The 27984-nt window shown below is 36.1% G+C and overlaps 1 protein-coding gene across 2 annotated transcripts; it reads right to left on the bottom strand.

The window, feature by feature from the left end:
* Positions 1 to 299: 299 nt before the first annotated feature.
* On the bottom strand, positions 300 to 27962 carry hdac11 (histone deacetylase 11). 2 transcript variants are annotated; one of them, XM_082155039.1, is made up of 11 exons: positions 27750 to 27962; positions 27243 to 27292; positions 26931 to 27079; positions 26333 to 26433; positions 24584 to 24700; positions 19184 to 19226; positions 18108 to 18184; positions 17253 to 17315; positions 10724 to 10820; positions 7366 to 7544; positions 300 to 4224 (listed from the first exon to the last, which is right to left on the bottom strand). In XM_082155039.1, the coding sequence occupies exons 2-11, from the start codon at positions 27278 to 27280 to the stop codon at positions 4000 to 4002; spliced, it is 1089 nt and encodes a 362-aa protein (XP_082011165.1). In that variant the 5' UTR covers positions 27281 to 27292; positions 27750 to 27962; the 3' UTR covers positions 300 to 3999. The 2 variants fall into 2 exon arrangements, with proteins under 2 accessions (XP_082011165.1, XP_082011166.1); XM_082155040.1 differs by having other exon boundaries at positions 27454 to 27962.
* Positions 27963 to 27984: the final 22 nt, after the last annotated feature.

Genomic DNA, 27984 nt, shown 5'->3' on the forward strand with positions numbered 1-27984 from the left:
GGGTTCGATTCCCTGGGAACACACATACTGAACTGTCAGTATAAACAGATTATATCTGCTTTTGCACTGCAAAACAAACACGCCAACAAAGAGACTGAAAGCAGAGATGATGAATAATACAGCACATTTGTCCCACCGCTCAGCTCTTGCTTTCAACATTAATCTTTTACGGTTGTGGCGAGGATTTCAAACAATAAACCAGCAGGTGTTTGAAGATGTCATGCTGATGGAAAAAAGTCATATAAATCTTATGAAATGCTAACAGATATAGTATACAATAAACATGAGGTCTTCGGTAATTGCATTGTTAGACTTGATTTATTTTCCCTGTTCTTACATGAAAATGGTATTAAATAAAAAGGGCCAGGTACAAAAGAACACAACAAACCCAACATGAAAACATTTGGCACATTTGTTAGATGTTAACAAGCACTAGAATGTATGTATAAATGTACTGTATATATTACCTAAGTGCTAAAGTATTTCTATACATGAAACACAGGTTTAAGTAGACATGATATGATTAATCAGTTGAATAAGAGTAGTATTTCATTTACAAGTAATTTCATATTAAAAAAATCATTCAAAACAAAGGAATGTTTCATAAAGTGGCAAAAATCACAAGTGCATTATGTCTATAGTGTTCATACAGAAAAATCACTATTATGCAATGTTATTAACCAAACCATTTAGATCCAAGCGCATGAAATACTCATCATTAAGCCAAGTCATTTGTTCAAGCAGGACCACAGTGGTCCTTTTCATGTACGGATCCATTAAACTGCTGGCTAGACCTAAAGGGTTCACATCTTTCAAGTGTCCTCAATACGCATCCTTTTGACGGCTTTCATTAAAAAGAAAAAGAAAGGGACGAAAAGAGCCCTACTATACTCATTAGTGTCCATTACCAAGATCCCTCCAGCACCCGAGTGCAATATCAGACTCATAACCTCAACCCGAGACCTAAAAATAATTAATAACTTTTACATTTTGCCATTCGCAAAAGAACCTCACCAAATTGGAGCTCTCTTCTCTTATCTTTTATAACCTGCTACTTAAAGTCTCAAACTGGGATACATGGAACGGGAGATATCAATGTAAACAAATACAAATCATAAAATAAATAACAATCGTATTATTTCAGTAGATTTGAACAAGTACATGTTAATTTACATGTTAACGGTTTTGTGTATTGTTTCTGTACCACAAGCGCCATCAAATATTCTGCGCCTATCTGCCAGTAGCAACACTAAAATATAGTCCCACCCCAAAATCATGCCATTGGTTGATGCAAGTTAGCTATGTAGGGCTGGTCGGGATGCTCAAACAAACAGAGCAATGTTTTTATATTATTCTGTGCTCTAAGAGCAATTTAGTGCAGAAAGGTCTGGAGGGCCACTAACACCAGTACATTTTTATTAGTCACCACATGAACAGGGATGGTGGAGATAGTTTCTACGACTACGGAGTCATGAAAATGACCCCTGCAACCTGAGTATAAGTGCCTTACACAAAGTTCATTACTCATAACTCGCTCCTTACAAAGGCAACCCTCTGAATATCAACCTTGAGCTTGAAAAAAAACTAAATAAAAGTGATAGTTGTAAAAAAATTTTTTTAAGTCCATCACCATTTACTAACCTGTTGTTTCAAACTTGTTAGATATTCTATTTTCTATTTCTATTGCAGAACTATTTTCTATACAATGAAAGTGGATAGTGACCAGAAAAATATGAGAAGAATAATTTAATTTCAATGCTTTGCGTTTGCTCACAAAAGTTTGCGTTTCCGCTAGAAACTTTGAGTTAACTTGAAAAACTGTTTGCGCTTCCCTGAAAAAAGTGAGCGAACACAAAGTGTTTCAGGGGGAACACAAAAGTTTCATGAGTGAACACAAAAGCATAGAAATATAATTATTTTTACCATATCATATTTTTTTCCATCACCAGGGAAATCACCACGCTCCTACTAGTGTCCCACAAGAAAAAAAGTCAAACAGATTTGGAAAGACATAAGGGTAAATAACTTATGTCAGAATCATTTCTGGGTGAACCATATCTTAAAATAAATTCAAAGCTTAATATGCCAATAAAGTGACAAATCCAATGGTAAATCTGTCTGGAGTAATAAACTCTTTTTCAAAATCTCATACACTTGATGTCTAAAAATAAAAATCACAGAATAAATATTTTAAAAATTACTAATAATCTTTAGCCTGGTTAAAACCAGACCATTCTCAGTAGTAACTGAGTTACGGTCTGGCAAAGCTTCATTAATAACTCATTTCCAAAGGGGCGTCACCAACGGACGTCGCTCAAATGCCTCTGGGCGCAATTGGATAGACCTAAAACGAATCAGAGCGATCGTCATCGTGTAAAGCCATATGCTGCGTCCCAATTCGCCTAAGTTACACTACGCCATAAAAGTATGTACTCTTTTTGTGAAGAAAAGGTATTTACTTTTGAATGTGTAGCAAAAAAGTAGGCATGCTTTGGGACATACTACTTCGTCATCTTTATCGGACGGATCTGTCGCGTGCATCCGGTCACGTAAACTGCCCTGTCAATCATCTTGTCACAGTTAAAATCCTCTATTAAATCTAATTTAATTTCCTACCGTTTCGGAGAGAAATGTAGTAGCACGTTCATCTGCCAGTGGGTCTTACATGTTGACTGTCCTCATGTGTTTGCAATTTGAATATAATAATGCATTTAAAAGTTGCGCTTCACCAACGGACATCGCTCAAATGCCTCTGGGAGCAATTGGATAGACCTAAAACCAATCAGAGCGATCGTCATCGTGTAAAGCCCGCCCCAACGTTTCTGATTGGTGCCGCGATTTCGACGGATTAGCAATGGGCTTGAATGAGCTCTTTGCCAGACTACTTGCAGAGCAAATCTAAATTTGCCGGAAGTTGTCTGGGTTTTCCCAGGCTAAATAATCTTGATTTCACACTAGAATTTAAAATCTAAAAAAAAAAAAAAAAAAAAAAAAAACTGCCATCATCTCCTATTTATTCTCTAGATGACAGGAACCATTTTGTTCAATTGAATCAGACAAGATCACGGCTTTAGAACTGTCACTGGCAACCAACTGCAGTGTCTCTCAGACTTTCCAATGAAGAGTTTCATTTCCTAATAGAGAGAGCCCTGGCCTTAGCTTGAAGACGTTTCAAAAGCCTGCCAGGTGTAATATGATAGAAAGCACTCAGACTGACAGTGGTCCACCTGCTGATGCACACAAATGAGAATCCCTGCGTACTGCTAAAACGAAAGGGTCACAAAAGCACGTCTCTAAGAGCAACTTCCATTTAATGTCACAGAATAATTTAAGGCGTTATAGAAGAGTAGGACGACACAATGAGGAATCTGTAATTAATCCAAAATTGATTCATAATGCTATAATTCAATTTGTAATGAATCTAATCTAGTGTTTGAGAGAGCTGCCACAAATCGCTCAGTAAAATCATACGGTACATTTTTCTTGTGTATCTCAAACTGGGGATTTCTAGAGGAACGTATGAATGTACAATATCCCTTAGATATATATATATTTTTTTATCTGATAAGCAATCAATTCCCTTCCAATCTGTGGGCATTAAAACGTTTTAAAGGAATAGTTCACCCAACAATGAAAACCCTGTCATTCCAAACTTCCTTTCTTCAGTGAAACACAAAATGAGAAACGTGCATTTCCGTATTATGAAATTGAGTGGATTTGTAAGGAGGGCGAGCAAATGTGCAATTTAATTGAAAAACACCCTTAGAAATGACGGGAAAATGGAAAACATTTCAAATTTCATTCTAAAACTATCACAAAAAAAACAACAACATACAAGTTAAATAGTTCAAAACGTTGAACTATGAAAACTATCCTGAGTCAATCTCGGTCCAAACCACCAAACCACCCCTGTCCAGAATATTATTAGTTCAGCATTTTTGCATTAGGTAAATTAACAGTGTGTTTGACACACTTGACAACGTCCAAGATCAGGAGAGCTTAAACGGCAGCCAACGCGGATTTGGTCATCATTAACGGCACATGTGAGGGTCCCGCACCCTCAACAGCCTCTTCACCAATCAAACCCTGTCTATGCAGATTCAGAATGGAGTCCGCGATGATGCGGGCGGTCTTCTTCTGGTAGCCTCCTGATGTCACCATAAGGATGGGTATTCCTCGTCGCCGGGCTGCCCTGAAGATGATCTCATCTCTCTTTACGATACCCTGAAAGAGGGGGAAAATATTTTGTCAAAGTGTTTAATATGTTTTCATGTGTAATCAGTCATTTTAGCAAATGATCAATTTGAAATTAATTAAAAATTAAAAGAACATTTATTATGTGAGGAGAATTTGAATTGGTCCAATTAGCTAAGCTAATATTTTATCTCTCTCTTCAGAGTTAGGTATAATAAGGTTGACTGGCCTATTTTCTACTTTCAGAGTGGCAACAAACCCTGCCCAGACAGATGGATTTTTATACTGTTGACAAGTTTTTAAGCAAAATATAAAATAAAATAAAAACAATAATGATGTTTTAGTTTACAACAAGAAAGAAATATACAAAAAATAATTTGGCAATAGTGTAAGAATTTTTTTTTGTGCATTAATATAAATTCCTTGAAAACAAGTCTTCGTAAGACTACAATAAGGTTCCATTCAGGGGCGGACTGGGACCAAAAAGGGGCCCTGGACTTTCTGGCCCACAGCAGCCCACCACATCCCACATCATAATACATTGGCTCATTAATGTGCATAATAATATTTTACACCACTTATAGCATAAAAATATAACACAATACAAAAATAAATGCTATTTAAACATTTATTTTAAGCAACACAACATATATTAGGTCATATTTGTAAAACAAAAGGAAACAGACAGAAAAACATTAAGACATACAACATTATTAATATAAAACTATCAAGACAGCAAATAAGCTAGTCAGGGGGTATCATCTTAGTGCAGTGTAAGATACGCTACTCAGCAGAGTAGGCTGCACCACTCAGCTGTACAACTCCTGAATCCAGATTGAAACTATTTTGCATTAACACGAATCCTCATAGCATACTATTAGGCTATCATGTGACATTAAACTGATGCTTTTTTTTTTTTTTTACGTGTAACTTTTCAGCTCCACCTTTTCTTTTCCATTCCTTCGGATGAGACGTAAAACCGAGGTCCTGACTCTCTGTGGTCATTAAAAATCCCAGGATGTCTTTCGAAAGAGTAGGGGTGTAACCCCGGCATCCTGGCCAAATTTGCCCAGTTGCCTCTGTCCATCATGGCCTCCTAATCATCCCCATATACTGATTGGCTTCATCACTGTCTCCTCTCCACCAGTAAGCTGATGTGTGGTGGGCGTTCTGGCGCAATATGGCTGCCGTCGCATCATCCAAGTGGATGCTGCACATTGGTGGTGGTTGAGGAGATTCCCCCCTTCCATGTAAAGCGCTTTGAGTGCCGAGAAAAGCGCTATATAAATGTAATGAATTATTATTATTATGAATTATTACATTTACATTTACATTTAGTCATTTAGCAGACGCCTTTCTCCAAAGCGACTTACAAATTAGGACAAAATTCAGCGAGTCATCATAAAGAGGCAAAAGCAACAACAACGCAAGAAGTGCTCAAAGTACGAAGTTCAGGTATTATTCAGAGTAGCATAAGCTTTTTTTTTTTTTTTTTTTTTTTTTTTTTCTATAAGGTTAAGTGCTCACGGAAGAGATTGGTTTTCAGCTGTCTTTTGAATGTTGTCAGGGATTCTGCATTCCGGATGAGGGTGGGGAGAGCGTTCCACCAGCATGGAACTGTGAATGAGAATGTTCTGGAAAGTGATTTTGTGGCTTTCTGTGATGGAACCACGAGACGTCGCTCGTTGACCGATCGTAGGTGTCTGGTAGGGATGTAGACTCGTAGGAGTGAGTGAAAGTAGGAGGGAGCTGAGCCTGTGATAGTTCTGTAAGCAAGCGTCAGTGCCTTGAACTTGATGCGAGCAGCGAGAGGTAGCCAGTGCAGAGAGATGAACAGAGGAGTGACGTGGGCCCTCTTGGGCTCGTTGAAGACAAGACGAGCTGCAGCATTCTGGATCATCTGTAGGGTTTTGGTTGCACATGCTGGAAGTCCAGCCAGAAGAGCATTGCAGTAGTCAAGCCTAGAGATGACCAGGGCCTGGACGATGAGTTGTGTTGCATGCTCAGTTAGGAGCATGCAACACAAGCTTTTCTTCCACCTTTTCATCCATGGATAATTATTTGTAATGATCTGCTCAGAGAAATTGGCTGTAACGGCTCAATCTCTCTCTCTCTCTAAGACGTGAAAGGGGGCGTATTTCAAGATACGCAATGGAGTAGACCAAACTAATTAACAGGGAGGGAGGGCAATACACTCACATGCACACAAAACACACTCCTTGTCGGCCGCGCCCGCGCGATCGACTCACTCATCCATTTGCGTAAAGATGTAATATTATGATTTCTGTTATTTAAAAAATATATATATTTGTGTACCGGGTGTACCGGCCCACATTGGCCAGCGGCCCACCGGGAAAAGTCCCGGTGCTCCAGATGGCCAGTCCGCCCTAGGTTCCATTCGTTAACATTACATTATTTAACATGACCTAACAGTGAAAAATATCTATTATTTCAACATTTACTAATACATTATTAAAATCAAAAGTTGTATCTGTTAATATTATTTAATGGACCTGAACTCACAATGAACAGTCGTATTTTTATTAGTAATTTTATAAATTAATGTTAAAAAAGATGAATAAATACAGTAACAATATTGTTTTGCTCGTTGTTAGTAAATGTTAGTAAATGCATTATAATGCACTAATGGGACCGGGTCATATTGTAAAGTGTTACCCAAGTCTTAATATCTTATACAATCTTTTGCTTTATATATATGATTGGATAATTTTACTGGAAAAAATTGTAACAGCTTTGATAAAAAAATTTAATAAAAATTTAAAAGAGTAAAAAAAAAAAAAGTTCACAAACATTTAATAAAGAAAATTTAATATTGTGCAAGTGCAGTCCAAAAAGTACAGAAATGTCCTAATATCATCTGATTTATTAGATATAACATGTCACAATGGCACAGGGTCACGATATCAAACACTGTCACCATTAATGCACTATATGATATATTATTTTAATAAAAGTCTTTTCTCGAATCTTCTCAAAATGAAGACATCCTTCAGTGCTACGGCATGTTCATACTGTAAAGCAAGCCTGAATAATTGATACAGGAGTTTATTGACCAGGCTAGAAAACCCTGCCGAAGAAGTGCGTCTTTTAAAGCAGTGCATCTAAGATCTGATATGGAGGACTGAAAGGAAGAATGAAGGACAGCTGTACCTGTGGGGATATAGCCAGACCTCCGAGAGCGTCTCCATCAAGGATGTCCGTGCCTGCATTATATATGATAATGTCAGGCCTTACTTCATTCAGTGCTCCTTCTGAATGGAGCTCCACCTTCTGTAGATACTCCATGTCTTCTGTGCCCCAGTCGAGCTCCACTTTTCGTTTAATCGCCCCTGAAGTCAGAACACGAAGACTAAATTAGGTTTTCATCACCTTAACAGCAGATAAAGACAAAGGGAGGTAAAGTGTGAGTGAGTAGATAACGGCAATTCAGAGAAGTTACACTTAAATGATGGACAAAGTAACTTATTAAAAGGGTTAGTTCACCCAAAAACGCTAATTCTGTCATGTGTGGTTCCAAAACATTCTTCAAAAAATGTCTAAGCTGCTCTTTTTGATACAATGAGACCAGGAGCTCCCTTACGGAACGAAAATATATTTCCCATAAATGAATGATCAATATATTAAATGGTTTAACTGTACATTTGAAAATATACAGAATAGTATATAGTGTTAATATATTACAATATATTGAATAATACATAAGGAATTGCCGCTTTTCATATATTGAATATATCATAATGTATGTAATTTTATATTCAGTAACACACTTCATAATATATAGATGTACATGTGATCAGATGTGTAATATATTGCAGATATATTTACTCATGCAAAATAAACACACATATATAGAGAAGTATATACTTTGTAATATAGCTTTACTGTAGCTCAGTGGTAAGAGCATTGCATTAACAACGCAACAACGCAAAGTTGTGGGTTCGATCCCAGGGGATTGCACATACCTATGTATAAATGTATAGGATAATGCAATGTAAGTCGCTTTGGATAAAAGCGTCTGCCAAATGCATAAATGTAAATGTAATATATTACTTATATTTATTAATCATTTACATTATAAATGTTTCTTATTTTCAAGCTAGTTATCATAAGCACCTGCATGCACTAAAGTACTTAACCAAGAGACTATCACTGCTGAGGAATGCACAGCCATTACTTTTAATTACAGCAATTATAGTCTTATTGTTCTCCGGCCAATCGTCAACCTAACCACAGGCTCTACTCTTCAGCACAATGGTGACCCCAAAAACTCAGACATACCAGAAAAACGTTTAAATTCCAAAATAATAGAACATTAAACACTAACAGATCTCCCCCTATATTAATATTGAGCAAAACACATTAAATAACACTTAATTTTAACATTTGCTCTCCTTTCAGAAGTCAGTCAGAAGCAAAGCATGCTGGGAACTAGAAATCTGTTGTAACTCATTCCGTAAATGTGTGTGTGTGTATATATATATATATATGTGTGTGAACATACATTCACATTTATATGGGAACATGTATTTGCAATATATGTACACAATAAAGGATAAAACTTTGTGAATATTACATGTAATGCTATTTTTGTCTTCATTTACAAATACTTTATATTCATTAATATATAGCCATATGCAATGCATATGCATTGTTTCAATGCATATATTGCAGTATATTGAAACATTTAAGCACTAGTTTCCCATATCTGGAAATGTATTATGTAATACATCGCATTATATTTTGCAGTATAGTCCCATATATTTTTGTTCCGTAAGGGCTGTCAAGGTAAAAAAAAAAAAGTAGGCCAAATGAGCTATATTCCAAGTCTTTTGAAGTCATATAATAGCTTTAGCTAATTGCTTGATATTCATGGTCACCATTTACTTTACCTGTATGCAAAAGAACAGGCTGGACAGTATGCACTAAATATTTACTGTTTCACAAAAGAAATTGTAACAAATTATTTAAAATATATAGGTATAAGTATATTTTCAAGTAAAGTCAAGTAAATGATGACAGACTTTTCATTATGGGGCAAACAAGTCCTTTAAGTTATGCCCATTTTCTGAAAATAATATTTCCCTCTAAAAAACTGTGGGGAAAAGCCACTAAGGATTTTCTTGCTTTATCACCAAAATGGTTATGTGTGTAACAGAAAAGTAGTAACTATTTCCTTTAAAAAGGTAAAAAACTAATGTAAGGTGTTCTTTCATTTATTTAAGCCTGGTTTAAAGGCAAATAGAGCACAATACTTTGCTTTCTCTGAGGCTTTTAAGACTAATTAGTCTCATGTGCCTTTACAGGCAGATGAGAGGACCACGGATACACAAAGTCAGAAAACGGAGGTACATTCTCTTTTGAACATACTGAGAAATCACGGAGGGAAAATGGCTTAGAAAGAAACTAATGGAAATTTTAAGGAAAACGAGGCCAAGAGAAACTTATCATGGGAAGCCAGGACATGCCTTCAATAGAGCGAGGGGAAGTTTAAGTCAGAACATTATATGTTTATAAAACCTTATGTTTAGCTGGTTACGGTATGTAAATGCTTTAATTAAATCTTCTCAGGTTTGACAAGTTGTCGCACAGTGTGCACTGGAGCTTAACAGAAGAGCAATGTTTCTGTCACTCCTAGTCAAATGTTTGACAGAGCGAGTTAGAACAGCGCAAATAACGGATGCGTTAATTGATCAAGATTTGAATGTGACCATATCGGTACCAGTTGAAGCGTGTTCCTTCAAACCACTGTGGGCTGTTTCTTTGATATCCAACATATCAATCAAAACATTTACTGAAGGAAATATCAGTGCAAGTGAGGCAGAAAAAGACAACGAATCACAATTCAGTATGCAAATATGACAATGAAATGATCAATTATCAGAATTTGAATGGTGAATACGGTCTCATTCAAAGACAAAAAGATGGATTTCAAATCTTAGGATACATTTTGTAAAATTAATAAAGTATATAGTAAACCAGGGATACATTTGCATTTTATATTTTCCATTAAAAATATTTTTTTGTACTGTAAGGTAAGAGTCAGTTTGGCATGTAGATGTGAGGAAACATTTTTATTATGAACAAGAAAAACAAAGATATATTGTAAACTGCACTGACATCCCTTTTAATTTGCCATGCCAGAATAAATAAGAGGGTTAAAGTAACAAGAGAAATGTGGATGATGAAGAGAACATTCAACCATAAGGCAGTGAGTAAACAGCTCACAGTACCATGAGGGTTGCAGGACACTGCCCCCTGTAGGAGAGCAAAAGTACTTTACCTTCTTCCCAGATTTCCTTTCATTTGACTCCATCTCAGTATTCCATTATTGTTGAGTGTGTGTGAATATCTATAGATATGCAAATAAAGAGCATGTCCAGGCTAAATCAGACAGAAAACCATGATCTAAAGCGCTTCATCTTCTCGTATCACTGTGGGACAGGATATCTTTACATAATCAGGATCACTTCAAATGCCCATTTACACACTCAAATGCACTTTAACTCACTCTTTGCATATCCATCTCCTGGATAGATGTGACGATTATAGACATCCATTATGTAAACGCGTCTGTCATCCAGGAAATCCCGCTCGTGGCCATTTCCCTGCAATATGCATCAAAGAGCAGATATAAGTTTGGATTACATTGATTCCTGCTGTTTGCACTAACAACTACAACTAAGACTATTAATGATCAAAGACTAACGCCACTGCTGGTTTCTAACTACAGTGTATTAAAATAAAGATTTGGTCTAGTGGTTTTTAAATCAATCTCTGATCTAGGAAATAATATGTGCTTTATGAATTTTCTGCACTGATTTTGGTAGAAAATCTGAAGAATTATACATTCCAATATGACTAAAATAAATAAATAAAAAATATAAACTAAAATTAAAATTAAAACTAATATATATATATAAAATAAAAGCTAATCCAATTTATTAAAAATAATAGTAATACATAAATAATAATAAAATAATAAAATAATATTAATCTTATATACAGTAATAATAATAATAAAAATAATAATAAATTATAATAATATATTAAAATAATAGTGTATCAATAACACTGAATAATGTCCTGTCACTTTGACTAATCAGTAAAAAAAAAAAAAAAAAAAAAGAAGGAAAAAAACATAAATATAAATAAATAAAAATACACTGATCAAAAATGCACAATCCAATAGCACCAAAATAGTTTTACACAAAGGATATGAATAGTTCTTGAAAAATATACATCCATAGCCTCATAAAAAGGCATTTTTATTGTACATGAAGCAGGTTGTCTCATGGGGCGGAATCAGAAGAATCATCCATTCCAATATGGTCAAATGTGTTGAAATGAGCTAAGCAGGACATAATAATAGCATCATCATAATAATAATAATAACAACAATAATAATAATAAGGCAGTAAAAGGTATATTTTCACTACAAAGCTCTTCAGGTAAAATTTATTTACTTAATTTTGCTTTAAGTAAATGCATATTTTTTTACTGTATCTGAAGAAAACAACACAAAATTAAATACACTTTATTTTACAGTGTCCTTGTTATATATGTTACATGTACTTACCATAGTAATAATAGTAAATTATGCATAATTACATGCAACTAACCCTCAAACAAATCACAATCCTACCCTAACCCTATAGTAAGTACATGTAGTTGCTTAATATTACTCAGTTCTTAAATATATAATTACACTGTAACAATGACACCTTCAAATAAAGAGTAACCCAATACAATAATGTTTACAGTATATTCCAGTGTATTTTACTCTGCCAAAAAATTCCTGTCCTATCTATGGTCTCAATCAACAAAAGTTAAAAAAATATATACATAGAAAAAATATGTATTGTGCAATTATTATATTTTACAACACTATTCACCCATTTTGTGTGAACTCTCAAAAAAAATCTCCAAACTGCTTGTCAAAACTACTATAATGCAGTCTATTACATGTGTCCAGTGTGAGCACAACTGCTTTTGTTTTTGACAGCGAGAGATGCGAAGATGAGCTTTTCCTCAGATGCTAAGTGTTGAGCTCTGTGTTCTGAAGTCAAAACATTTCCATCCCTCTTCATTCCATCCTCCTCATCTGTCATGTACAGTGTCTGGCTATTGTCACTTTTAATTTAAACTGCTGCAAGGCCCGCAACTCGTGTACGACTACAGTCTCTTATTCCAAAATAGCCCTGTCTCTCTGCTCAGACTGTTAGCCAATTACGAGACTATGAACCAGGCGTTAGGGACACATTCACATTCTCCTGTCTGCACCATCTGCGCACTCAAGCAGCAAAACCTTGCTGCTGGCAAAAAGATATCCATGTAGCAATTTCGAGTTGGGTCCTCTGAAATCTAAGAGGCAGCTTACATTAATAATATATACAGGAGTGATTACTCAACATGCAGCAGTTCCACTGATAGTCATGAGTAGAGGTGAACTGTTGTAGAATGGTAATATTATCTAATGCGTCAACACGATCATAAGAGCAGGGGATGGAAGATACAGTATTTCTGCATCAGAGACCAAGTCTGCAATCAACTCGGAACTGGAACGCCTAAAGGCTTGTTTGCTAATACAAGCACATGCTGGAACTGTCAGATGGACCATATCATTGTTTTCATGTAGATTTTCCCTCTTTAGTTTGCTAAAGGCGGTCAAAGAGGATGCTGTTTGAATATGTGATAACATTAAATTATCATAAACTCTAAAGTCTGAGAGATGCTAACAGATGCTGAGATTATTATCAAACAAATGATTAGAAATGTCATTTTGGCAACTAACTGATATAAAACAAGCTTAAGTTAAAGAACTAAACTTACTCAAACTAAAACTGAAAAATAAATTAAAGCTAATGCCCACTAGCCACTGTGGCTAGTGGCTTTCCAAAGTTTCAAGCCACTTAGCATTTTCACTGGCCATAATTTTGACATCAATACCATGGGGAAAAACGGCCATATAGATATTTTTTATATTATCTCATAATTTGGCAACAGGTACCAGTATATTAGGCTGATGTCACTTAAAGTCACTTTTTCTTTCTCAACTGTTTATGTTCACCTAAAACATAACTGACTGTGTGTACGTGAATACTCTCCAAGGCCGGCATTTTGACATTATTTTGTGTGTATTTGACTGTTTGAGCGCAATAAGCAACAAAACCTAACTCAATTAGTACTGAGAGACGGCTTTATGTGTGCGCAAAATCTGCGGGAATGAGTCAAATTATGCCCAATACGCACAACCCCATGCCGAAATTTAAGCCCTGTAACACAAACAATATTCATTCGGAGCAAATGAAACAAGCGAGTGAGTGGAGGCGGGTTAGTGTGTAAACTCACTGTCGGAGAGCGAGAAAGCGCAGCTGGTATCGTGTATCTATTCTGCAGAAAAAGAGTAATGGACGCGTTTCAGATATTTCACAATTGATATGTATCGAAAAAAACTATTTTTGACAACACTACATCGCGCTTAGTTTATTATTTCAGATGCCTTTTTAAAAGACTACAACTGAAAAATGTATATTATATATAAATTTCAACCCACCAAAGTGTCTATTAGGAGTGACTGCGTTTCACGGCACTGCTGAAATCCACCAGCATTTGGCAGGTGTAAATACAAGCCACGTTTAAATATATATAAAAAAAAATTTTTAACACAAAATAACATACAAATAAAAGCTAATTCAATATATTAAAAATAAAAGTAATAAATAATATTAATATTAATAAAAAGAATAAAATAATATTAATCTTATAAAATAATAATAATAATATAGTGTATTAATACAAAGTGCACAAATAATATAATAATATAGCGCATAATCCAATAGCACCTTTGAAAAAGGTTTTGTCCTCATTAAAAAGTTTTACACAAAGAATATGAATAGTACTTGAAAAATATATCAGTAGCCTATTAAAAGCAGTTGTTGTTTTTTTTTTTACATGAAACCGGTTGTCTCATGGCGGCGGCCAGTTTGAATCACAAGACCAGCTGAATATCCAATTGATCTCCATCACCCCCCTGTTATCGGACACATTTACTTGTCAAGCAAATTTATCATTGTTGACTGCAAACAGTCTTAAAGTCAGCATGAAACATAATTGTGATAGTCTTTTCTACCCTATTGCGATAAGTGAAGCGGCTTGTCGAATAGGGAAAAATGTAGGGTGGGACTTGATTTTGTCCATCAACAATTAATTGCATGGTTGTGGTTTGCTATTGCTGTGATCTCATGTGAGTGACAGGTTGTCCCACCCTCACACCTGTAAACACGACATAAGAGAAGAGATAACTGTAATCGCACATGAATTAAAAAAATTATGTGCATGAATAAATCATTTCTAATACTGAAATATTTCATTAAACAATAATTGTTGCTTTAAGTCATTTTGGGGTATTTAACATTCCAGGGATGCTATAACAACTACTTAAGTACTTTTATTTTTGTAGATTTCATCATAAGGGGACTAACAATTTGTCATCTCATTGTGCAGATAATCCTGGTTATTAGCACACACTTATGAATTCATATATGCAACTGATGTCGCCTTCAGAGACCAGCATCTGCCATTACATGTCATCATTTTAAGCCTTTAATTGGAGCTTCAACGCCCATTTCTCCCCTCTCGATATTTTCACAGCCTTTAAACCCAGCTGAGACAGCGCTTTCAGGCCCATTTATATGCCAACATGAAGATTCCCACCTTTGTTCTGCTAGTGGCCCTCCATGAATTATTCACCCAGCAATGGTATTGATCTGATCTTGTTGGCTTAGTCGATGAGCAAAAGACCATAATTACAATCAAGCCACACTTAAAAATGCTTATGGCAGTTTTATGTGCTACTGTAGCACCAAAATTATCAAGAACAACAGCTCCTGGGTCCATGAGAACTTAATTAATAGGCTGGGCTAATTAGCAGGGGAGGTGACTCATTAGGAAGGAGAGTGCAATAAACTGCAAATTAGAGGGAAACATGTTGATTTACACCAATTAAGGAAGGAAGGATATGACACGTTAAGACTAGTGGTTGATTGATATGAGTGGCTGGAATAATAAATATGTACTCTAAAAGTTTGAGGTCAGTCTGATTGCTGTTGTTTTTCAAAGAAATGAATACTTTTATCCGTCAGGGTCACATTGAGTTTCATTGCGTTTACTTTTTTGTCATGTGCCTGTGTTTCCTTTCATATTAGTTTTCATCCCCTAAGGGGCCGTTTACATGGCACCGTTTTCAACTAAAAACGGACAACTTTAATGGGTTTTGGCTGTTTATTTACATAACAGCTTTTGGGGGACCCCAAACTTTATGAAAACAGGTTTCAAAGTGAAAATGATAGTTATTGTCTCCATGTAAACTACAAAAACACGAATTTGGGAATACTGTGACGTCATGCATGCGCATGCGTATTACGTGTTCGGAATATAGGCATGGAGTTTTTCTTTAGAAAGTGACTTCACCTACTGGCCTGGCAGCATAATATAGCATTTTTTGCAGATCCATGCGAATGGGGGTCGTTTTGACAATGTTGTTCCGTTTTTAGTACATCACTGTCGTGTAAACGTACCCTTAGTTCCTGTTTGTTACCTTGGTTACTGTTTAGTCCCACCTGTGTCTCGTTTAGTTCTGTGTATTTATACTCCCCATGTTAGCGGTCAATTATTGTCTTTGGTTTACGTTTGTTATATTGATTCTCCTGACTATTCTCCTGGTTCATTAAAGACTGTTTATATTTATTCTCTGCATCATGTGTTGGATTCCGAAGCTACAGCTGTGACATAATATAGCAATGATTCATTAAACTGATCAAAAGTGCACTAAAGACATTCACAATGTTACAAAAGATGCCGACTTTAATAGCATGGAAAAATTGTCATAGCATTGTCTAAGGTGAACATACAATCTCACAAGAGCTTAATTGTTTTTGTGTTAATTCAGTTGTATGTCACCCTATAAATACACTTGTGACCAAGTAAATATAATGATATTAAGGATAAAACACAGACTGGCATATGGCCGATTTGCATTCTACACTTCCAGTTAAGGATCATAAAACCCGTAATAGTGAAAATGATTAAAGAACAGTCATATTTTATTAATAAGCTGGATAACTTACCATCTCAGCACTGCATTGGATATAACATATTCTACTGCTGCCAAGACCAACAGAGTGACTTCTTACAGTATTCATATCTGTGATCTCTAAAAGGGCCAAATCTTGCAAATTAAAATTTTAGATTGATATTGATTAATATGTGAACATTCTATAAGTGTCAGAACTGTAACAACTTACTATTTTTCTATTATTACTGAAAATATCCCCCTTTTGAATGTTTCTGAAAAAATGTTCTTATGCTCACCAAGGATGCATTTATTTGATCAAAAATACAGTAAAACCAGTAATATTCTGAAATATTATTACAATCTAATATAACTCTTTACTATTTTAATATGTTTGAAAATGTTGTTTATTCCTGTGACGAAAAAGCTGAAATTTCTTCAGTGTCTGGTGTCAAGAAACTTGTATCATTATCAATTTTGAAAACAGTTGGAAACCATGATACATTTTATCAGGATTTTTTTAAAAGGACAGTTACAGTCAACTATGACTGTGTAAAACTTTGGGGAAAGAAACCTTTAAGTGGACCACAGAGGAAAAAAATTATAAAACATGTATGGTGTGACTATTTAACGCTCTTATGAGATGGTAAAAGAATAACAGAAAAAGCTATCACCTCATTACACACTTTAAGAACATGTATGATATCATAACACACTTGACTCAAAAAACTACCATTATAGGGTAGTAATTGCCATGGCAATCATCATAATGACACACTCAACAGCCAACACTAACGGAGCCACGACAACAGAAGAAAGCAAATTTCAGCTGCAAATGAGTCAAAGCTGTTGCATACAAGTAATCGGAGTGCAGAACTATTGATTTCACCTCCAAAAGGGGGTATTATCTCGTCTACAGCGTCAATTCCATTGACTGACAGAGTGGAGTTGGAAAAGGACTGCTCACCTGATGGGCGTCTAGATCGATGATGGTGGCCCTGGCAACTCCCTCCACCCTCTCAAAGAGAAACTGCAGAGGGAAACACACAAGGGAGGAAGTTAGGTTGTGCCTGACAGAGGAACAAATTGCAAAGAGGTTTGTGGATCTCACGACATAGCAACAGTCTGAGAGTGGAATGAATGTGGGGGGAAAAAAGAAATCAATATATGAGTTTCAGTAAAAAGATGGTACATAGATTCCAAACATGATATCCCTACACACACGTCTATGCAGGAAAATGATACATGATTTTCAAAAGTAAAAAGATTTAACGACATGTTTATGCCTCTTATCTCTAGTCTGTTTATTTCTTAAATAGAGTAAAACTATTACTTTTTAAAATGACCAAACAGCAACTATACTGAACATGATAGCAAATCCACTACCAAAAGTGCTCAATTCCAACATAAAAAAAGTCATTTGGATATAATTGGCATCAGCTGATTTAGCTCCTTGTGTGATTTAAAAACAATCGGCCGACTTGGCCCGACTATATGCATTTAAACATATTTTCAAAATATTCACTTATTTTAAATATTTGATATCAGTTTTAAAATTAAATAATAAAGAATATATATTTTTAAGTTAACTCTGAAAATAACTATTCATTCAACTTCAAAATATTATTTATTGGCAATGCTCATTAGAAAAAAACTATTTCAGTCAGCAACTGGTCAAAGATTTAAACTGTTCAAGATATTGAGAAAGTTTCATATTATTCATAATTCATATGATTTACAACCGCTGTATATGACTAATAAATAGCAGATGATAGAGTCCCATTCTCTAGCAATCTCTAGTGTTTTGGTGCAAACATTTCACCTTGATTGCTAGTGTGATGTCAGCGTAGGCACAAAAACCTCCTCCTTTGTCACTAGAGCAGTGGTGGAAGCCTCCTCCTGCAAGATACGAGAAAAAGGTCAGCTCAGTGAATGGTGTAGAAAAATGGTGCCTGTTTTCCAGTGCCACCAGAAGATTTCCCTTTGAATGTTCCCTCAAAACACGGGTGATTGAGAGACTAGCTTTTAATTAGGATCATATTTATACATTCATGCAACAGATTTGATCTGTCCTTCCATGACCCGCCACATTTAGCCTCATTAAATGACTCTGCACTCCGGAAGCTCCTGTATGGGAACGGGCCGGTTGCTGATTAGCATTTATTGCTTATTCACACGACCCTGCTTACTGATTCACACCTTTCAATTACTGTGCAACACCCTTCGAGGAACAACGCGCGCATTTGAATGAACAGTCGTCCGTTGTATATTAATGTTTAGCAATGCAAAGGCAAAGAGCAGCTCGTTTTAGAAGAACGGCCTCTGGGAAATGGCTGAGCTAGCAGGAGCCACGCTTTCCCCCCTCCTTTCTTCAGAAATGAGGATGAGATTAGAATATTGAATGAATCAATACATAGCCATATTTGGGGAATTTTTGAATGAAGTTACCAATAGGACAACCCTGTTACGTCTTAATATAAAAATATGTTCCCTTTTACCTAATTTCTTTAAAGCAGGGGTTCTCAAATTCTACCAGTACAGGACCAATGGTACACAACATGACAATTAAAAAATAATATTAAATATTATTTTATGTAATTATAAAAAATGTAATTTAGGTTTGCATTTTTAATACATATAAAATATATGTAAAATAGGACATTGTCACTTAGATAGTCCTTAAGCTTGAACTCAAAGAGAGTTCAACCGAATGTCGACAAAATTAGAGGGAACTTGTTGTGACTAGGCAATATTAGGATGTTTGAGAATCACTACTTAAAAATGATCAATAATATGCCTGAGCTGGAATAAAATATGCAGGGAGCACAGCAAGATGCACTTATTCTCACTGCAATTGTTTTTCGAATGATGATTGGGAGCATTAGAAAGAGAACTCACCCACATTTATTGCCCATCCTCGATCCATTGCCAGCTTTCCAGCCTAGGTATGAGAGAGAGAGAGAGAGAGAGAGAGCTCATGGTTGGTCTCATTTTTCCAGCTAGCATTTTTTCCCCTTTCCAGTCATCAATAAATTAACAGAAAAACAGATTGTTCATGTGCCAGATAAATCAAAAGCAGAGTAACTTGGCACTAAAGCTGAGGGAGGATTCAACATTATCTGAACTTCTTTCATCTCTGATTACAAATCTTTTCAACTTCACACAGAAGTTCTGTGCATATATAGTCTACTAATGGCTTAAGAGGGGTTTAGTGCAGCTTTTTACAGAGCCTGCACATTTCTAATATTTAAAAACACTCATTTTAGACATTTATTTCAGTTGTTAATGGTTTCCTCGTATTCTATCCCTTATTCACTGATCTTAGTTTTGCTCTATTTCTGTTATTACCTCACATTCACAAAGGGAAAATCCAATCTATCGCACACATGTAATGGCAGTGGAATAACAGGAAATGGCTTTTCCATCACAGCAAGGGTTATCCATTTGCCTATCACTGATAAGACCATCATCCAAGAGTAGCACATTCCAATGAGGTTTGCAATAAAAAGAAAACTTGATGCTGCTTTGTTGAAATAATAATCAGCTTTTCGCTCATCTTCTAAAATGAGACCAAACCGCGTTTCCTTTTATCATTTCATCTTGTCACAAGTAATCTAATTGCCTCCATGAGCCTTTGGAAGCTTTGAGTACTTGGTATAGGACTCCGTATCTGCAGTGACATCAAGAGTGGTACTGCCTTTATTGTGTTTTTGTTTTTTTTGGAGGGCATTTTCCATAAATAGTTTTTTATTTTTATTCCCTATATATAGGCTACATAATGCCGTTCAAAAGTTTGGGGTCAGTAAGTTTTTTTTTAATTTTCAGAAATAAGTCTCTTATGCTCACCAAGGCTGAATTTATTTGGATTAAAAAAAAAAATACAGTAAAAACAGTACTATGAAATATTATTGCTGCTTGCTATTTTTGTGGAAACCAAGACTCATTTTTTGATTAAATGATTATTCTTTAATGATTGTTTAAAGGAACAGTATTTATTTGAAATAGATTTTTTGTATCAATTTCTAAAAGTATTCATTTCTTTCAAAAACTAAATTAAATATTACTGACCAAAAATATTTTCATGGTAAGAACAGAACATTTAAAATGCAATGACAATCAATACACAAACTCAAAGCACTGCAAGGAAAACTTTTTTAATTTGATATTTGACAGCAATTCTTAAAACTTTTCCTTGTGAGACTTTTTTAAAAACATCCATAAAGGACCTTTACAAAAACAAGCAATTCCATGAAAAATAGCAGTAACTATGCAGTATTATTTCTGATTGGTGTGGCTTGCTTATTACGAACACACTCTGAGATAATGACTAATGATAATTTAAGACAAGTTTAACTGCATCTAGAATTGATATACAACCAATGCACTCATGACACCTCTTAGTGCATTCAATGCTACTTTCAGTCACTCGTGAAGTAGAGAGCCAAACTAAGAAGAGAGCTTCACACATGCACGCACACGCACACGCATGCACACGCACACGCACACGCACGCTGCTCTTGAGCTCAATCCCCTGGCAGCAGACAGTGCATGGCTTTGCATAAGGAGAAGGTTATCAGTGAGCCTGGAGCCCTTAGCTGTTCCTAGGAGGCACATCTAAGCTCAACTCAGCTCTATCTTTCCTTTTTAACTTTCTCCTGCTCTCCCTCTCTTTGGGGTTTCTACTGATAGGAGATCCATCAGTAAAACTGCATCAAAAGTTTGAGTCTGCAATCATTTCAATCAATTCAAGGACCAGAGTGCATATAAATTTACTCATGATTAATATTTTATTCAAATCAACCAGTGCTCTCAACAAAACAGAAAATGCAACATGGAAAAAGCTACACGCCTCAATAAAAGATGGTTTTTTGGGCCAGTAGATCAGATTTAGTTCAGCTGCCTGGTATATACTATATAAATATTCTGTTTATACACACAAACACTACCGGACAAAAGTTTGGAATAATTTACAGTTTTTTTTCACCAAGACCACATTTAATTGATCAAAACACAGTAAAAACAGTAATATTGTGAAATATTATTCTAATTTTAAATAGCTTTTTCCTATTTTAATATATTTTAAAATGTAATTTATTGCTGAATTTTGCTGTAATATGATGAAATACAGCGCAAAACATTATTGATTTATTTATTCTATCACATTTTGATGCAAAGTCTATCACACCATTTGAATACTTTGACAAATCCACTTGTGTTTCATTTCACTCTCTAGATCCCTAAGCAGTGTATCAGTATGTAGTGAACACAAATTTGTGTACTAGCAATGCCTTTCATTCTTTCGTCATGCCTTCTAATTTACATGTTTATAAGTCGTTCATTCACACTGGCCCTGGGCCATCCTTATTTTTCATCCCTGATATGTGGGCACCATATCCTCTTCAGAATCAATGCTATTTTTAGTCGAACAACCTAAATGACATAACGACCGCTCAGTGTGAAAAGCATCAATTTATACAAACATCCACTGCCACATTCTGCATCTCTAAAATAATTTTCAACAGCTCGACTACACTATTTGTAACTGAAGTAGTGCTATTAAAGCAAAACAAAGTGAGCACATCTGATCTCATTCATAATCGTCACATTAAGACTGATAATAAACAAATCCACAACAATAGAGCAGAGATTAATGACACGAGTCTGCCCATTATGATAATTCCTCCCAAACGCCCACAATTACACAGTGGATGCTGTCTAACCTTGAACTTCTTTGCGCACTACCTAAAACGGGGACGGCCCGCACACACTCCCATGTTCCCCGAACCAGAACTACAGCTCCATCCAGCCTGTCGACTGCTGACTGAAATGGCAGTCAATTAGCAGGCCGTGAGAAGGGCTCAATGGGAGGTATAATTATGTTCTCGGGCTGAGAGGGACGTGTGGAGCACACTCATCGCGAGTTCGTCTGCCGCGCAGTGCAGTCTGTCAGAGCGCAGATGCACTGTGGAGAACACCTGGCATACCGCAATGTAGTTTACTGCAGTCTTTTACATTGCTGGAATAACAGGGAGGATGGAAATTTGCACTAGGGAAGGACGTCCTCAAGATGGTACTGCTGGTAGAAGATTGACAACGGCGTGCCTTAAAGGAATATCCCTGGTTCAGCTCAATCAACAGCATTGTTCATTTCCACTTGACCATCCTTTTCCTCTATAAAAGCAAAAATCAGGGTTACAGTGAGGCACTTACGATAAAAGTGATCGCGCCAATCTCTAAACAATAAAATACTGTTTTAATAGTACAGCCACAAGACATAACCAATTTTAGCGTGAAAAAATTGCTTGCCAAGCTATATTACATTTTACGACTCTATTGCCATGTCAACACAACACCCTAAAACAACTGTAAAAAGTATGATTTAAACAACTTTACAGCTCAAATAATACACAAGTTTAAACAGAACAATTCAAGTGCTTATTTAAAATGATACGCTTCACATTTCCTTATAAATTCTCAAAAAATGCCCTCATTTATATAACTGCCTCACTGTAACCTCTATTTTCACTTTTTTTGTGGATACAAATTTTGGGAATATAAATTAATTTTGGGGTCTCTACTGCTTTATTGCTCAATTTTTTATTCTATTCTAAATCAACAGTAAATCATTTTGTGAAGCAACTGTTTCAGTTGATTTGAACATTCAAAAAGACTTGCCCTGCCATTATCCTAGCATTGTGGCACTTTTTAAAGGCAAGCACTACTTACATTTTCCTGAGAAAAAAATAAAATAAATCAAGCATTACTATTATTATAGATGAATACTCAGATTTGTGTCTTGGTAGAGATACCAAATGGTCTTAGAAGTGGTAGAAATTCTCAGTTGTGTTCTCATTGTGTACTTATTGCTTAAATTTGAGCAAATAAAATATTTAAATACAACTACTTAAACATCAAACAACCTTTCCTACAGAGAAAACTGTCATGGGCTCAAGTGCACAAACATCCAAGCTGGTTATTAAGATCCAAAAACAGAAACTTCCTCTGAGAAATAAAACACTGAAAACTCATTAGGAATTAAAGTAGCACTTTCAGCCTTTATTTTCTTCTGCTTAACTTGCAAGCAAAAAAGCAGCCAGTAATGTGTCTGTTTCTATGATAGCTTCAAAAGAGGCTGTTAATGCGGTTGTGTTACCTGTGAGAAACTCCTCCGAGCATCTCTATCACAGATGTTCAGAGCCTTTCCTACCGGCTGTTCCTCCCCAGGTTTTTCAACTTATGCCAATGAGAGGCCCAAACTAGGCCCTCACAAACAACTTTCTGTCACCAAATGTTCCTATTTCCTAGTAAAACTTTGAACAATACTCCATGGAGCTGGAGCTTAAGCAAGATGATGACTCATTGTATTACATTCTCCAAGCAGTTACACCTGCAGTTGTACAAACCCTACTGAAAAATCCTAAAGCAGCATTTCTTTTCTTTGTGCTTCTCAATTGCAACAAACACAGCATTAGGACTAAGACCACGTTCGATCTTGTATAGAATCTTAAGACCTTCAGAATCTCATGAGATACCACTGGAAAAACCGAAGGATTTTCTTCTGACTTCTTATTCTATTTGTAGCGATGTGTAATCTATCATACCCCTATTTGTATTGCATTGTTAAAACGTCTTGCTGCTGGACAATAAAAGGAAATAACTTGGGCAGCTATAAAACTTTAAAACACTTAAAGATTTTTTTTTTTTATTCCGTTTGATGTCCTACAGGTGAATTTTATCATTTTGCTGATCATAATAGTCCCACAGATCTGTGTTGTATTGAACCAGAAAAAGTCTCACACATTGCTGTAACTTGAAAATCTTTATTTTATACCTTCAATAAAAATGTCTAGAAAAATAAATCTAATTTCGATCAAAAACATCTAATAAACATTTGCAAGCTACAACATTGTGCAGGACTTTTTACAAAAAGTAAGGGTGTACAAAAAGTTTCTGTTAAACTGTGTTCCAAATCATATATTTTTTGTTTTATATTACTGTATGTTGGGACGCTATAAGAATATTGCCATCAGAATTTTTTTATGAGAGAATGGAACACTGTACACCTTCCTTTTTTTGACAAGAGGTAAAGAAAACTAATAACCCAAAAAAAACAAAAAAACAAATTCAGTATTTGTCATGGATCTCACAGGAAAAGTGTGACTGTCTGACTGTATCAAACTGTTCAATAAGTCAGAATTCACTGTGCAAAGCTAAAAAGTTTAGTATGAACATAAATTCCTGAGTATGTTTTAATCTCGACACTCACATTTCTAGGTGAAATGGAGATTTGAAACCTACCATGATGGTTCCTCCTGTTTGCGTTCGCAAAGGTTTCAGAACTTTGCGCTGTACCAGGAAGTTGGGCAGGAACAGGAGAGGCGGGATCTCTGTGATGGTGGCAACTACCAGAGACCACTGAGGGTAGGAGAAATCACATGCACATTAGGTAAGCAATCCTGGTACCTGAGTCTAAATTATAATTACAATGACTTCTAAATTGTAATGAAAATAATGTCACAATTTCTTCTCGGATATTGTGACAAAAAAAACAGAAAGCAATTTCAAATAAGGTTTCAAATCTAGCTTCAGGGAGTGGAATATATATGATACAGGTGATAATTTAGTGGAAATGCAAACTGGTGGCAAAATGTTAAAGCAGGATATATAGACTGTACTAATGCATATTAAAAAGTGAAAAAGTGTGAAGCAAGTACAAAATATATTCGGTCAGAGTAGAACTCAGATACCTCTCTGGAGCCCTCCAAGATAGCGTTCTGCATGCATTAAGGGAAAGAGAGAATACATACACAAAGCCGATTTAAAGGGTGACCAAGTAGTTGGACGATAAGCCTTCATAAGTGAGCAGAGAGCAGCGGGATTCAGCTGCAGTAAGCGACCACTGAAGCAACACATGCAACAAATATAGTTTCAAATACGTCCATTCAGGGGCTGGAAGGCCTATTAACTAAAAAGGAAAGAAGGTTCCCCCACAAACGAAGAATTATTTACTCACGGTCGTGTGATTCTAAATCCAAATGCTGTTATTTTTCCATGAACACAAAATGAAAAATGTTGAAGACTTAAAATGCCATACAATATTACGCCATTGTTTCTTTCTAGGGATGGGTACAAATAATGATTTTCCAATTAATTGTGATCTTCATTTGAACAATCTCAATTCTATGCCAGTATCTTTTTCAGCGGCAAAACATCTGCACTGAATCCACAGCCCCAAGGCAAGGGTTACATTTTATCCAAGCTCGGTTGAAATTGATATAATAAAAAAAGGTAATGCACCGCAAAATAACAGCAAGGAATCTCTTTTTTTTTCAGTTGTCCTAGTGTTTGAGTTATATAATTGTATAATAATTTTACACATCATACTTAAAAGTTTACACACAAAGCCTAAAGTTTACTTCAGTTGGTTTTCACAGAGTAGTTTTTGGTTGAGTTGAATATTATACAGCTCACGGGTTTGGAACACCACCAGGATGAGTAAATAATTATAGAATTTTCATTTATGTGTGCACTGCTCCTTTAAATCATCCTCACTGCGCAGACTGCATGTTGGAGCAGCTGACTCATGGGAGCGTTTGAGATTCTTGGCAGACTGCAATCTTTGCAGAAGACTGCGAACTGATTGATTTGGACTGAAATAAAGGCCTGCACTGAGTAATCCAGCGCAATTTGCTATTGTACACTTCCTCTGTGCATCACTGGCTCATTTCTGGTGAGATGAAATAGGAAGTCTAGGTGTCTTTTTGATAAAGTAAGGCATGTCCACACAGTCACAATGGGACTATAATAGATTAAAATGGATTCTTCTTTTGGCACTGATCTCATAGAAGGTCTACAATAAGTACATTTGCAATTATTGCCAGCCAATTTGAGGTAAAGGATAAACCAATTAGAAAATCAGAATGCTGCTTTTATAATTGACTTTTTGTATTGCTTATAGTAACCTTTTGCCATCAGTATATGGAATTATGGGTGCCAGGAAAAGGTGAAAACACAGGTCAGGGCATGGACACAGCACTGCATCTCTACCTTGAGTCTGTTCAGGTAACGCGCAGTGTGAACCACAAGAAGATCCGCCTCGCTGGCCTCCCGGGCTGGAACGATGATCTCATCGGTGATGAACTGCTCTTCTGGAAACAAATCAATGTATCATACGAAAGCGAAATGAATGTGAACATGAATATCTGACACTTATAAAATAAAAATACACGCTGAGCCATGGAAGCTCAGCAAATCTCCTAGTAAGGGTAGACATTCTGTGTTGTTAAGTGAACTAATGAGGAAAAAGAGCTTGCGCTGCGGACTAGTTTATCTGAAGAGCTGCCAGAGTTACACTTTGCCCCTGACCTTGCAGCAGCAGCAGAGAATCCAACATCCTCTTGCTCCTGTTCCCGAGGGGAGTTCAGCTTCCCTCATTATCTCTGCCTCACTGATTGCTCCTCTCTCCATCCTTCTCTACATCCCTCCACCTACAGTATACCCCCCCTTCACCCTCCACCCTCCATTCCTGCACTGACTTGCAGCTCTCTTTGATTCCTCAATTAATTTGTCTCGTATTTCATAGATCACCTTACACACTGGTCAGAGTGCCTCTCTGGCAAACTGCACCTGCAGTGGTGCTGCACACCTTTCAAGAAGCGAATGACCTTGCCCCATTTGCCAGCGTCAAAGGGATGCAGCTTTTCCAGTCCCATGAAGGTGATGTTGTACTCAGGGGAATAGACAATAGGCAGGCATGTCGCAGGGACCTCTGTGTAAAGTTCAGTTTGGTGGGAACTGTGGAAAGACGAATATGTAATCTAAATAATCCTGCTCATGTGAGCGTCAGGGTTAATTATGCAATAATGACCATCTGAATGTACATATTGCATTACAAATGTGTAGTAGAAATTTACAGCACATTGTCAGATGTGTACTTTTTTTTTTAAACAATACCTACCCTTTCTTTCCTCCTGAATCTTCTTTTTTTGACAGCATGTCAAATTTCACCTTGAAATATAAAAAAACAACATTAGTGCAAATCACTTTATGTGTGGGATTCTCTTTCTGTAAAGATTCTGTATGCATGTTGATTTTTATTTTATAGTTGTCATTCATATAAAAATGTATGATTATGGCAAGAACAATATTGTAGTAACTAATATGCATACCTCGTATTTGATTTACTCTTTGTAGTATCAAGCCTAACCAAAGCTTCAATATCAAAAACTACACATCCCAGGAAGCTTTGCGTGTCTAGCGCATGCGCGCTACGAATTTGGAAGACGCAACTGTTCAGGAAATATTTTCGCTTTAGAATATCCTTCCCAAAGTCTCCAGATAAACAAAATGGAACTAACGCGACGTGTAAAATACTCGTTGCAAGCTGGACCCAACTTTACATAGGCATTTTCTTTTTGTCTTGCTTGAAAAAAATCGCTGTAAATGTGAAATCGGCACGACTCACCTGCTAGCCATTTTATATTTCTCTTATGTTTACGGTGAAATTATTCGTCGTCTATGCGTCTATTATGGACAGAACACATGATGCAACCATCCACTTAATAGATATTATTGTTGTTTCTCTCAAACATTTGCAGTCAAGAGGATTGTGCGCACGTTTAATATTGTTCCTCCCCTCCTGAAGTGCAGCTGCGCTTCTTACGCTCGCGTCCCTCACTACGTCATTATGACAACTACGT

Source organism: Leuciscus leuciscus, assembly GCF_965113295.1.
Source record: "Leuciscus leuciscus genome assembly, chromosome: 23".
Lineage (NCBI taxonomy): Eukaryota > Metazoa > Chordata > Actinopteri > Cypriniformes > Leuciscidae > Leuciscus > Leuciscus leuciscus.

What these genes read in the sequence shown, in the direction of transcription:
- hdac11 (XM_082155039.1), bottom strand. Translation starts at nt 27,280, where the DNA reads ATGCTGTCAAAAAAAGAAGATTCAGGAGGAAAGAAAGG. An exon ending in GATTCAGGAGGAAAGAAAGG is followed by an intron (nt 27,080 to 27,242) that starts GTAGGTATTGTT and finishes GTCTTTCCACAG; the next exon opens with TTCCCACCAAACTGAACTTT. An exon ending in AGGAGATGGATATGCAAAGA is followed by an intron (nt 7,545 to 10,723) that starts GTGAGTTAAAGT and finishes TTCTGACTTCAG; the next exon opens with GGGCGATTAAACGAAAAGTG.